This window comes from Chionomys nivalis, chromosome 1 (genome assembly GCF_950005125.1).
Source record: "Chionomys nivalis chromosome 1, mChiNiv1.1, whole genome shotgun sequence".
Classification (NCBI taxonomy): domain Eukaryota; kingdom Metazoa; phylum Chordata; class Mammalia; order Rodentia; family Cricetidae; genus Chionomys; species Chionomys nivalis.
Genome location: NC_080086.1, coordinates 154,363,175 through 154,374,823, shown reverse-complemented (window position 1 = coordinate 154,374,823; position 11,649 = coordinate 154,363,175). Strand labels below are relative to the sequence as shown.

Below are 11,649 nucleotides of genomic sequence, written 5' to 3'. Positions count from 1 at the left end.
AGCCACACATCAGTGTTTATGGCAGCACTGTTAACAACAGATAAATTATGGAACAACCTAAGTGATCTAAAATGGGAGAATGGAAAAATAAATGTGATAATATATAAGCACAATGGAACTCTTTCACGTTTATTTTATTTTTGAGAATTTCTAGTATGACAGCTATAGTTACATCATTTCTAACCCCTCCAATTCCATCCATGTCTTCCCTATTTCCTCTCAACCTCTTGAACTCTTATCCTGTATTATACCTATATACCCACATGTACACACATGCACACATAAATACTACCTGCTGAGTCCACGCATCATGGTTAGTATGTGTATGTGTAGGGATGACCACATGGGATTGATAACCCATTGGAAGTTCATCCTTGGAGGAGATGGCCTCTCTCTTAGTGCACTATGGTTACCTAAGCAAGACCTGCACACAACACCTGTGGACATCACAACAGGATTTTATTTAGCTATGAAAAACAATGACATTGTGTCATTTGCAGGAAATAGATGCAACTGGAGTTAATTATATTAATTAAATTAAGTCAGTTTCATATTGAATACCTTCTCTTTTGTGGATTCTAAATTTTTATGTAGATAAATAAAAATCATGTGTGTCTATCTGACATGGAAGAAGTGACATTTTCTAGGGGAGCAGAGGAACTAATGGGAGGAGGAAGATAGGGAATATGGGGGTATGCTAAAAGTACGGCATAGAGTTGTATTTATTTATTTTGTTCTTTTCTCGTACACTCCAACCACAGTTGCCCCTCCCTCCCCTCCCCCTAGTCTTTCCCCACCGCCTCCCTTCTCCTCCAGATCCACCCCACACACCTCCCCTCAGAAAAGAAGAGGTCTCCCAAGGATCAACCAAACGTGGCACAGCAAGCTACAGTAAGACCAGGGCGCATACTATCACTTCAAGACTGGACAAGGCAAGCCAGTAGGAGGAAAAGGGTCCCACGGGTAGGCAAAAGAGTCAGAGACAACCCCTACTCCCACTGTTAGGAACCCCACAAGAACACCAAGCTACATAGCCATAGCATCTATGCAGAGGAGGTAGGTCAGACCCCTACAGGCTCCCTGATCTCTGTGAGCCCCCATGAATCCCGGTCAGATGATTCTATGGGCTGTGTTTCCTGACTCTTCTGGTTCCTCCGATCCTTCCTGCCCCTGCTCTGCAGGACTCCCCCAACTCTGCCTAATCCCAACCAGAATTCTAAAGGGGAAACAGAAGAGGCTCAGGGCAGCAAAGTCTGGCAGCGTGGTTTTCTGAAGGTGATGCTGAAAGCTGGGAATCCTGCAGGATGTTTTGGAAACTTCTAAAGTACAAAGCATCAAACGTTAGAATATATGAGCATAAAAAGAACAATGAGGATTGCTATGCCCAATACAAAACTAGCACAAGTCCCAGAGTGCAAAACCATCCACGCTTTGCCTCGGAGGAGGAGCTTGAGGACCCAGCTGCCCTCCTGCTCCTCCAGCTCCCGCTTCTGCCTCCCCACCTCCTGCCTCACCTTGGCCAGGTACCACCTGTAGGCTTCCTGGTACTCACTGTAGCCACCATTAAGGAGCTCCTGGGCATGAAGGAAGAGGTCGTTGCTATGGAAAGAGCCCTCACACTCCTGCTCCAGCCCCCTCACCAGGGCCATGAGCTCTGCCAGCTGTCCCTGCTGCTCTTCCCCTGAAGCCCTGTTATTAAAGGCACAGTACCTCCTCCCACACTCGTGGACCAGGCTGCGCAGGCTGTGGTTGTCAGTGTGGGCCACAAATTCATCCAAGGACTTATCTGCCAGGTCTTCCTTGTGGGTGAAGAGGACGATCATGTGCCTCATGACTCCTGCCCCAAAGATCTCCTTCACCCTCCTCACGGCTAGGGTGTCCTGAGCTGTGAAGCGTCCCAGCTGGGTCACCAGCAGCAGCACGTGGGGTCCTGGGGCACACAGCAGGTAACAATCTCCAATGTCCTTGTCCATGTCTTGGTTTTGGGCCTTTGACCCAAAGATGGGGGGCGTGTCTACCACTAGCAGTCTCCTTCCCTTCCATGTGCACGTCTCTGCCTGGCTGGTCCTGGTCACTGACTGGGCTCTGAGCCTGGACTCGAACGCTTGTCGGCCGAGGATGCTGTTCCCTGTGGCGCTTTTTCCACAGCCAGATACACCCGCCAAGAGGATCCTCAGTGGCCCTGACCCTGGGGTGTATCCATCTTCCTTTCTGCCTTTGGGGGTAAAGGGAAGCTCAGGCGTCAGAAATGATTCATGAAGAAGAGGACAAAAAACCAAGAGGAACTAGTGCAAACCAATCAGGATTCGCCCTCTGTTTTAACCACTCACATCCACCACACACCACACACGCGTTTGTGGGATAAAGTGCTCCTGGCGGTCAAAGGCTAGGGCATCTTCCCCTAGGGATTCATGCTCCTGACAGTCAGAGGCCAAGGCATCTTCCCCTAGGGATTCATGCTCCTGGCGGTCAGAGGCCAGGGCATCTTCCCCTAGGGATTCATCACCCCAGTTCCTACCGTTCTTCCAGGACTTTCTTTCTGTCCAGGTCTGAAGTGGTGAGCCCCTGCAGATAGCTCAGGGCAGTCTAGTGCTGGCCATTCTGTGTGTCTGTCCCTTATCTTCATCTCCTCCTACCATCCCTGGTCTCTCTTTTACAGGATGGTAAGGTTTTATCTTGGGGAACTTGCCCTTGCCTTGGGAAGCGTGACAGCTAATGGCCTAAGACGTTCAGTTATCTGGTGGTCCATTTGCCTTGCTGTAGGTGTCTGAAGGGAAGCCTGTCCCTGTCTAGGCACTGAGCCGTGGTCATTGACTGTTGAAAAGAGTCCCACCCCCATCAGGATTCTTACCTGTGGGGAAGGTAGCTTTTACACCTGTCTGAAGCATCTCCATTTTTTATTTCTAGAAGAAAAAATATACAAAGAGTGTTCATATTGGATTTGGATATGATACGCAACACCAAACACAATATCCTGTAGAAAGGGACATCAGACCAAAGAAGAAGGAACTGCTGGAGTCACATGCATGTCCTTACGGGTAGCTCTAAATACCCCAAAGGACCCAAGAAGAGGGTACGTGTAATGTGATCATGTGGCATCGTCACCATGACTTGTCTTCAGCCACAGGCAGAAGGAAAGTGGGCTGTGTACCCACAACAACGGTTAATGATGCTGGTCAATATTTCCTACTGAGCACATGGATGTCTGGGGTTCTGTGGGAACCTAGTACTAGGGGCTGCTCCCTGCCCCCAGCATCTCCAAGAGACAAATGTAATTCTTCCCTTGTTCCATGGCAACGGTCCTGGTCCCTCCTGCCCTGCGCAGAGCTTAGCTGAGTCCAGACCACAGGACTTTCTCTGTCTAAATGGGAAAGCCCCAGGCAAACCAGGACCAGTTGTTCACCCAGGAATAGGGGTCTGATGTGGGGTCAGACTGGGGAGTAATGGGTGCACCCAGGACACAAGGAAAGGCTAAGTCCTGCAGCTGCACAGCCAGTGCGCTGTGCTCCCGGGTCATAGCAGCCCCTGTGTTCCCAAGGTCATAGCAGCCCCTGTGTTCCCAAGGTCATAGCGGCCCCTGTGCTCAGGGTCATAGTGGCCCCTGGGCCCCTGGGGTCATAGCGGCCCCTTAGCTCCCAAGGTCACAGTGTCCCCTCTGCTCCTGGGGTCATAGTGGCCCTGCTTCCAGCTCAGTCCTGGACTGGAGACACCCTGAGGGTACCTCTCTTGCAGGGCCCTTCCTTTCCTTCTGCCCTGTTCCTCACAAGCCTCTCTTGATCCTTGTCCTGCCCCACTCTCCCTACCTCCTGTACCAGGCAGGGGATCCACAGGAAAACGACTTCCCAGCTTCCTTGCTGGAAGGTACCTGCACAGACCTTCCAAAGGCAATGCAGGGCCCTGCTTGGTCAAAGCTTCTGTTTCCTGGAGCCAGGTTCCAGGAGCAGGCCTTGTATTAGTCAGGGTTCTCTAGAGGAACAGAACTTACCACACATATACACATTAAACATATATTCTATCCCATATATTATGTATATGTGGAATAAAAAGGGAATTTATCAGAATAGCTTACATGCTGGGGTCCAGTTAGTCCAACAATGGCTGTCCAACAATGGAAAGCCCAAGAAGCCACTAGTTCTTCAGTCCACGAGGCTGTGTCTCAGCTGGTCTTCCGTACACACTGGAATCCAGCCGCAGGCTCCGAGGCCAGCGAAGGGAGGGACTCGAGGGGTGAGAGTGAGGTCCAGCAGGCGAAGAGAGAGCTTCCCTCTTCCACGTCCTCTCTGTAGGATGCCAGCAGAAGGGGTGACCCAGATTAAAGGTGGCCTTCCCACCACAAAGATCCAGATCAGATCTAAATTAAAGAATTGAATTAAGAAAAAAATCCCTCACGGGTGTGCCCAGCAATCTGAATTTTATTAATTCCACATGTAGTCAAGTTGACAACCAAGAATCACCAAAATAGGCCTGAAAATGAACTTCTAATTACAGAATCTCAGGTCTTTGGTGAGTCAACACATGTTTTAGAACCAAACACGTTTGGGAATAGATGCCTTTCCTAGGTGCCCTCCACATCTGAGACTGGCCAGACACCAACTGGGCAAGAACCATAAATTAATTAGCAAATTTGGGATCCTTTAATTTTAATACTGAAGGCCAGAACCCAGCATTCATCTCAGTAACTTCTTTGTCGTTCATGCTGAAGATGTTTTAGCTCCAGGGAAGACGTAGCAGTGACTCTGAGTCTGTCCCTGTGACCACATCACGCATCCCCATTTCTTGGGTCTTTTCCCTTGCGTCAGCAACTCCCTGTCTCTCGGCCTCTCTGCTCGGCAGCCAGCCCCACAGAAACTAATCTAATCTGGTCACACGGATGCCCAGAACTCTCACAGGTCTCAGAAAAACTGCTAGTTGTGTATCTCAGGCGAGGGCTTTCCCATGGAGACCTGGCCCTGAGCACCAGCTGTTGTCCTGCCCTTTCTGGGGTTTTCAGAGAGTGTCACTCTATCTCAGCTTGGTGGGGGCTGCTGGGCCAGCAATCTGATCACACAGAAATGCAGACACTGCAATGAGGGTTGTTGTATGCAGATTACCTTATAGCCATGCTGGGAAGTGCAAGGCCCAGGTAAGAGGCTGGGGAGGCCAGTACCTTCAAGGGTAGGAGGGCGCATGTGCAGCCAGCTACAGAAAGGAGCGAAGGGGGTGGTGTTGATGTTTCTAAGCCAAGATCTGGGTACCCTGGAGGCCCTGTGCTGCTTTACAGTCCTGTGAGGAGACCAAGACTCTGGAGGATGGGCGAAACCAGGCCGCACAACACTGCACGAAAGAGCAAGGGTGATACAACCACAGCTTCCTGGGCAGTGTGCCCCCAACTTAGGCTGATAGGATGGGGTCTCCCTCCATGCTGCCTGTTGCCCTTAGGTGCTGACCAGTGGTCTCTCAGGCAGGACCACTCTTATGGCACCTTTGGCCAAGCAACAGGTAGCAGGTCATTCTCCCAAAGTGAAAGCCGTAAACTGCTGCCATCTCAGGATCCAGTCTCATCAGAAAGGGAAATGAAAGCAAGGGCGGGAACATCAGGGGTTTTCCCATTTCTTAAACCTTCTTTAGACTTGAGGACGTCTCAAATGTTCAGAGTTTCCCTCTACTGTGCTTTCTCTAGTCGGAACCCACACATTTCCAGCGAAGTGACTGTCGCCTTTTCTATTTCCAGGTTGCACCCCCTTTGCATTCTGTCCCCTTGGGGGATCTTATTTTAAGCCACCTCCCTCTTGGGACAGCTGTGTGCCTTCCCCCAGCCCCCTGGAAGCCAGCCATCAACCCACCCCACCCACCTCACAGCCGTCAGTCCTTCCGCACATCTTAAGTAGTCAGTGGAAGGATTAGTGGGTGTGCACCCGGTATTTCCTGTCCCTGGTTGGACCTCAGAGCTATCAAAACTGGAAGGGCTTCCCAGTGCCCTCCTAGGGCGCGCTCCCTGGCATTGCCCAGGACTGGGAGAGACTGGAGGAGAGAGCAGGTTTAGGCCACGCTTGGAAACACTGTGAGAAGGCGGCAAACGTTGGCCTGGAGTGGATTATCTCAGTCTCATCTGACGAAGGAATCACACCATTCTCTCCCGTGTCCTTGAAGAGAAATGGTCCCTGATCAGAAAAACATGAGGGGCTGTGAAGATAAACCACTGTGCTCGGGTCAGAGGGGTCACTTCCAGGAGCAACCTTTCCTGCTTGTAACTTCATTCTGCTTGCTTTGCCTTATCTTTTCTTTTTTTAAGTATATCTAAAACACAAGTTTTAAAAGTTAAACTAAAACACAAAAATCGAATGCTTTATGTGAACAGATCAACCCGAGTAGCACCCTGACATCCTTCTCCATCTTTAAAATGAAAGGCATTCCCTCCTGTCCAGGACTGTGAACACTCACCAAGAAAAAGGAAAGCAATGGGAAAGAAATAAAATGAAAACTCCAGGGGATCGGTGAGCACCGAATTCATGGCCCTGGTCTCAATAGACACCATAGAGAGACTGGGGAGACGCCTCAGGCTCACACACGAGGAATGGAGTTTGTGTTCTCAGGGCCCTCAGAAGAGATGAGTGTGACTGCGTTCATCCACAGCTCTGGCACTGGGGGACGAGGTGGCATGGAGGCAGGCAGATCCCTGGGCTCCTTTAGATCCCTCTGGCCAATCTAGACTGTGGTGGGTGAAGCCACTCGAGTGAGGCCCTGTGTCCAATGCAGGTGGAGGGTGACAGAAGACGAGGAGAGACGTCCCTGCTCTCCTGCAGTGAGAACCCAAGCTTCAGGGCACTTCTCACCCATGGTTGGGCTCCTGCCCCAGACTGGATGGAGCAGATGTTCCTAAGGGAGTCTGGAATTCCTTCTGGACCATGGCTAGTGTGGGGACTTTAAATCACTCATGAGCCCAGTGCTCCATCTTCCAGCCCCAGCACTAATTTCCCAGGTCACAGGAAGTACAGCTGCCCCGTCCTGAAGAGTGACTTCCCCTCAGCCAGCTCCTCCCTAGCCTCCAGACACTCAACACAGCCTGGCTGAACAGTCACGGGAAATTACTTTAGATAGTAAGCCCATTCCTCTCCCTCCCTGCAAACTCCTGGCAGGAAACAGAGTCTCTAAGAGTTCACCTCCCCTAAGTCCCTAGTCGGGTATTAGGCTTGTCATCTTGAGAGAGAAAACTCACTGAGGTTCCACAGACAGGCGGAAGTCCTCTGGAAGAATCCTTGGGGCACAAGATGCTATGGCCTCCACAACTTTTCCTAAAGTAAAGAGATCAAGTGCCTTGCCCTTCAGGTTGACACTAATTGTTACGGGTAGATTTAAGGGTTAGCCGGGAAGAGGAAAGCGTACACACGCGTGCAAACACATACACACACACTGCATGCACGCGCGCACATACACACATAAACGCTGCATGCACACACACACACACACACACACATGTACACACACACACACAGGAGCCCTGTTACCTGGTGGGTGCTGGAGGATCTTTCGATTCAAGGTCTACACACGCTGTGATGCACCTTCCTGTCCTAGGCAGTCTCTCACATTGGTTTTCAGTCTCTTCATGAAAATACAAGAGCTATGAGAAGAAGAAAAAAAGCAGCTCATAAAATCTGTCTGCCAGAGGGAGAAAGATGGCATCCCTGGGGCACAGGAAAGAGCGGTGTGCACAGGTTTCTCGGCAAAGCTGTGCTCAGAGGGCTACTGAAAAGGCGACTGGGGAAGAGGTTTTTTTTTTTTTTGTTTTTTGTTTTTTTAAAAAGCCATTTCTCTTTCCTGCCCCACCCTCGTTGTCGCCCACACCGCTGAGATGCTCTTGTGAAGGACTCATTCTCTACAAGACTAAGAGAGGTGAGAAGCCTAGAAGCATGGCATCCCAAGCCTCCAGCTTCTCACCTCTGGGCCAGGCAGAGAGTGTGCGTCTCCCGGCCCCTGCATTCACGTCTGCTCTACAGTGGAGACTAAAGGGGCTTTCTGGGGCTCACTGGACAAACCAGCGGGTACCATGCTTGAGCCAGGCTATGGTACCCTGGCTTCTGGGGAGAATGTGGGAGGACAGAGCTTAGATTTTCTCACCTGGGCAGATCTCGTCTCCACAGGACCCATGGAGCTAGTGACCAAAGCAATGGTCTGACTTAGGCAAAGCAACAAGCGTTTAGGGAATCCCAGGTTCCTTCTGTCCCTTCCTGCTGCCCTGTTGGGCTCAGGGTTGCTAGGGTGACCCAGATCTCCTCTCTAGAAAACCATCCAGGTTCCCCACTTCCTGATATGTTTGAGTTCAGATAATTGTTTTTATTTTCTGTGTGTTTTGCCTACATGTATGTAAATGCCCTTTACACATGCTTAGTGCTTGCAGAAGTCAGAGAGGCTGCTGGATCCGCTGGAACCGGAGCTATCAACAGTGATAAAGACTATCTGAACTACTGAGCCATCCCTTCAGTCCCAAGTTCAGATGGTTTAAGAAAGTCTAAGCAGGAAGGTGGGATGTGAGTGACTCGGGCCCCCAGCTGAGTGTGGAGAGCCTGGGGTTCCCGTGCAGGGACACACACAAGTAGCATTTTGCAGGGAAAGCCAGGCTTGACTTCCACAAGCTTTCTCGAATGCAACTTTAACTTTGGAGATAATCGTGGGTATTATGTTGAGTGAGGTGGAGGCTGTGACCCAGTAAGAAGGCATTTCTCCTTTTAGCTGTTGAAGTGTTTATCTAACTATTTTTATCAATAAAAACTTGGGAGTCGGCTATCAGGATAAGAACCTGAGTGATCAGGGGAGCAGCAGAGAGGCAGTCAGTAACCTTCTCTCTTTCTCTCTCCTTCCTCTGTCCTCTAAGGTGTTATGGCTAATTTTAGTCAACTAGTAGCTAGCTCTGCTCTTTGATTCAAAGTAAACTTTATTGGTGGTCTCAGGAATGTCAGAGTGTGATCAAAATACCCCACAACAAGCTCCAGAACATTGTCTAGTCTCTTATTTTTGCCAATTAATAAAGATCATCTCTAAAATAGAAATAATGTACGTGGGTTTTCACAACCATGTGCCCACCCAAGGCCAGCTTTCAAAGCCGCCTCTGTGTGTGTTTTTATAAACATGTCGTACATGAGAAGGGAATGCTACCGACAGTTTCGGAGCTACCCAGGCCTCACAGGGCCTCCTCAGAGAAGTCAAGTCCAGCAGCCTTAACACCTGCAGGCCAGTCCTTGTGGATCAGAGCCTCAGAGAGAAGCCTATGACCTGTCTGTGCCCTAGGGAAGAGGCAACCTGAAGGAAGCACAGTGACGCTGCCTTTGGTCCAGGCCTTCGCTGCTCTAACCACGCTGTTGTGGCTGTTTCTTTGACAATGTGCCCTTACAGGCTCTCGCGCGCGCTCTCTCTCTCCTCTTTCCCCTCTCTCTCTCTCTCTCTCTCTCTCTCTCTCTCTCTCTCTCTCTCTTTCTCTCTGTGTGTGTCTCTCTCTCACACACACACATACATATGGAGGGGGAAGAGAGAATTTCAAAAATTTTAAGTGGTATAGTGAAGAAATTAAAGAATTAGAAACTCTTAAGTTCAAAATTGCTACTTAGTAACTGTTGTCACTGTCTTGCCAACACTGCCCCCTGCTGGTTACCTCTTAAATGTGCTGTTTTGCTTTTGGCCCAGTCTGAAAATAGTATTTTAAGGGTTTTGTCTGGTTTGTGTGGGTGTGTGTGTGCGCGCTCCTGAGTTAGCAGAGGGAGCCGGAAGCGGCTGACTGGAGGTGTCTTCTGCTCTTCCACCCTTTGGCTATTGGACAGGCTCTCTACTGAATCATTGTTCTCTGCTAGACTGGCTGCCAGGAGCCCCAGGGTCTTCCCGTCTCTGAGCCCAGTGCTGGGAGCATAGCCTCACTCAGTCACACCCGACTTTATCTGGGTGCTTGGAACTGGAACTCAGGTTCCCATGCTTGCACAGCAAGGGTTCTTACCCTCATCTCTCCAGCCCCACAATGTTTTCTTTACAACTTGCTATTTTAGGGAGTCCTTTCTCATCCCTTGTCTAAAAACATGCTGCTATGCCTGCACAAGAACCCAAACATGAATGCCTAGGTCAGTTTTGTTCACAGTCCAAATGCAGAGGCAACACAAATATCTTTCAGTAGGTGAGAGGATAGTTAGACAATGTGACGCATCAGACAGCAGAAACCAGAAAGAGACGGGTTATCCAGACGCACGGAGACCCGGAGGAAGCCTATGTGAAAGTTGCTAAGTGAAAGAAGCTGACCTGGAAAGGCTCTGGGCTGGACCACAACTCAGCAGCATCCTGGAAAAGGCAACTGTGAAGACCTCGAGGATCACCTGTTGTCAGGGGCGTGGGGAAGTAGAGGAGACATGAGCAGTGGAGCAGAGAGGAACTGTATATATTAGCCAGGGTTCTCTGGAGTCACAGAACGTATGGAATGAATCCCCTCCCCGGTGTGTGTGTGTGTGTGTGTGCGTGCGCACGCGCGTGTGTGTGTGTGTGTAAGTGTGTGCGTGTGTGTGTGTGTGCGTGAATTTATCAGAATGACAGACTGCAGTCCAACAGTGGCTATCTGTGAGTGGCAAGAATCCTGTGGTTTCTCAGTTCCACAAGGCTGGGCATCTCAGCTGGTCTTCAGGACATGTTGGAACTCCAAAGCAGCAGGCTCCAAGGCCGTGAAGGGATGGGTGTACTGCCGAGGGGAGGGTAAGCAGGCAAAGAAGAAGGAAACCTTCCTTCTCCCATTGTCCTTAACTAGCTGTGTCTTCCTGTATCAAGATCTGGAATAAATTTGTGTGTCACCCACCTCAAGAGCTGAATCAAAAGCCTGCGTCTCCCAGCCTCAAGATCTGGATCACCATGTGCCCTCTGCTTCTGGATTGCAGTTCATTTCTGATATAAGCCAAGCTGACAACCCAGAATAGCCATCACAAGAATCTCTCGGTAAGAAGATAATCTGTCTAATTTGTGGGTTCCTGTTACCATCCACTTGTCAGGACCCACAGAATGCAAAACAGCAAAAGTGACCCTTGGGGTAAAGCTATAGACTTTAGTTAATAAAATATATGACTATAATTTGATTGACAGCACAATGCTACACTAATACAACATGTTACTGACAGGAGAAAACTGGAGGCCACCGTGAGGAGGCCATGACCCCTTCAAACTTTCCCCTCGGATTTTCTGTAAATTTAAACTGTTGAGGCTAGAGAGATTGCTCTGCAGTTAAGAACACTGACTGCTCTTTCAGAAGATCCGGTTAAATTCCCAGCACCCCCATGGCAGCTCCCAAGCATCTGTAACTCTAGTCCCAGTGCCCCCTTCTGGCCTCTGAGGACACTGCACGCACATGGTGCACAGACATACATTGGGGACAAAGTCATCCATACACAGAAAAAACAAAATGCAGTTTTAGAAAGATTATTCTTAAAAACTGATTTTTAATAAAGTCAATTAATTAAAATCAGAAGAGGGTGAAAAGAAATGAGTTAGGGCAAGAAGCAGGGTAAAGGAGGTGAGAAGTGAGATAAAGGTGGAGTTGAGAAGGGATCAGGACGGAGAGAAGAGGAAGCAGAGAGTGGAGGGTGGGAGAGCAGTAGTCATTCGCTGCGACAAACTCACCACCAGCAATCCGTGGGCGATGGGGACAAGTGCAGT

At 49.7% G+C, this 11,649-nt stretch overlaps 1 protein-coding gene across 1 annotated transcript; it reads right to left on the bottom strand.

Annotated features, from left to right (window-relative positions):
- Nucleotides 1-1,334: 1,334 nt before the first annotated feature.
- Nucleotides 1,335-2,888, bottom strand: LOC130887172 (GTPase IMAP family member 3-like). The gene is made up of 2 exons (XM_057789496.1): nucleotides 2,852-2,888; nucleotides 1,335-2,215 (listed from the first exon to the last, which is right to left on the bottom strand). The coding sequence occupies exons 1-2, from the start codon at nucleotides 2,886-2,888 to the stop codon at nucleotides 1,335-1,337; spliced, it is 918 nt and encodes a 305-aa protein (XP_057645479.1).
- Between the last annotated feature and the right edge of the window lie 8,761 nt (nucleotides 2,889-11,649).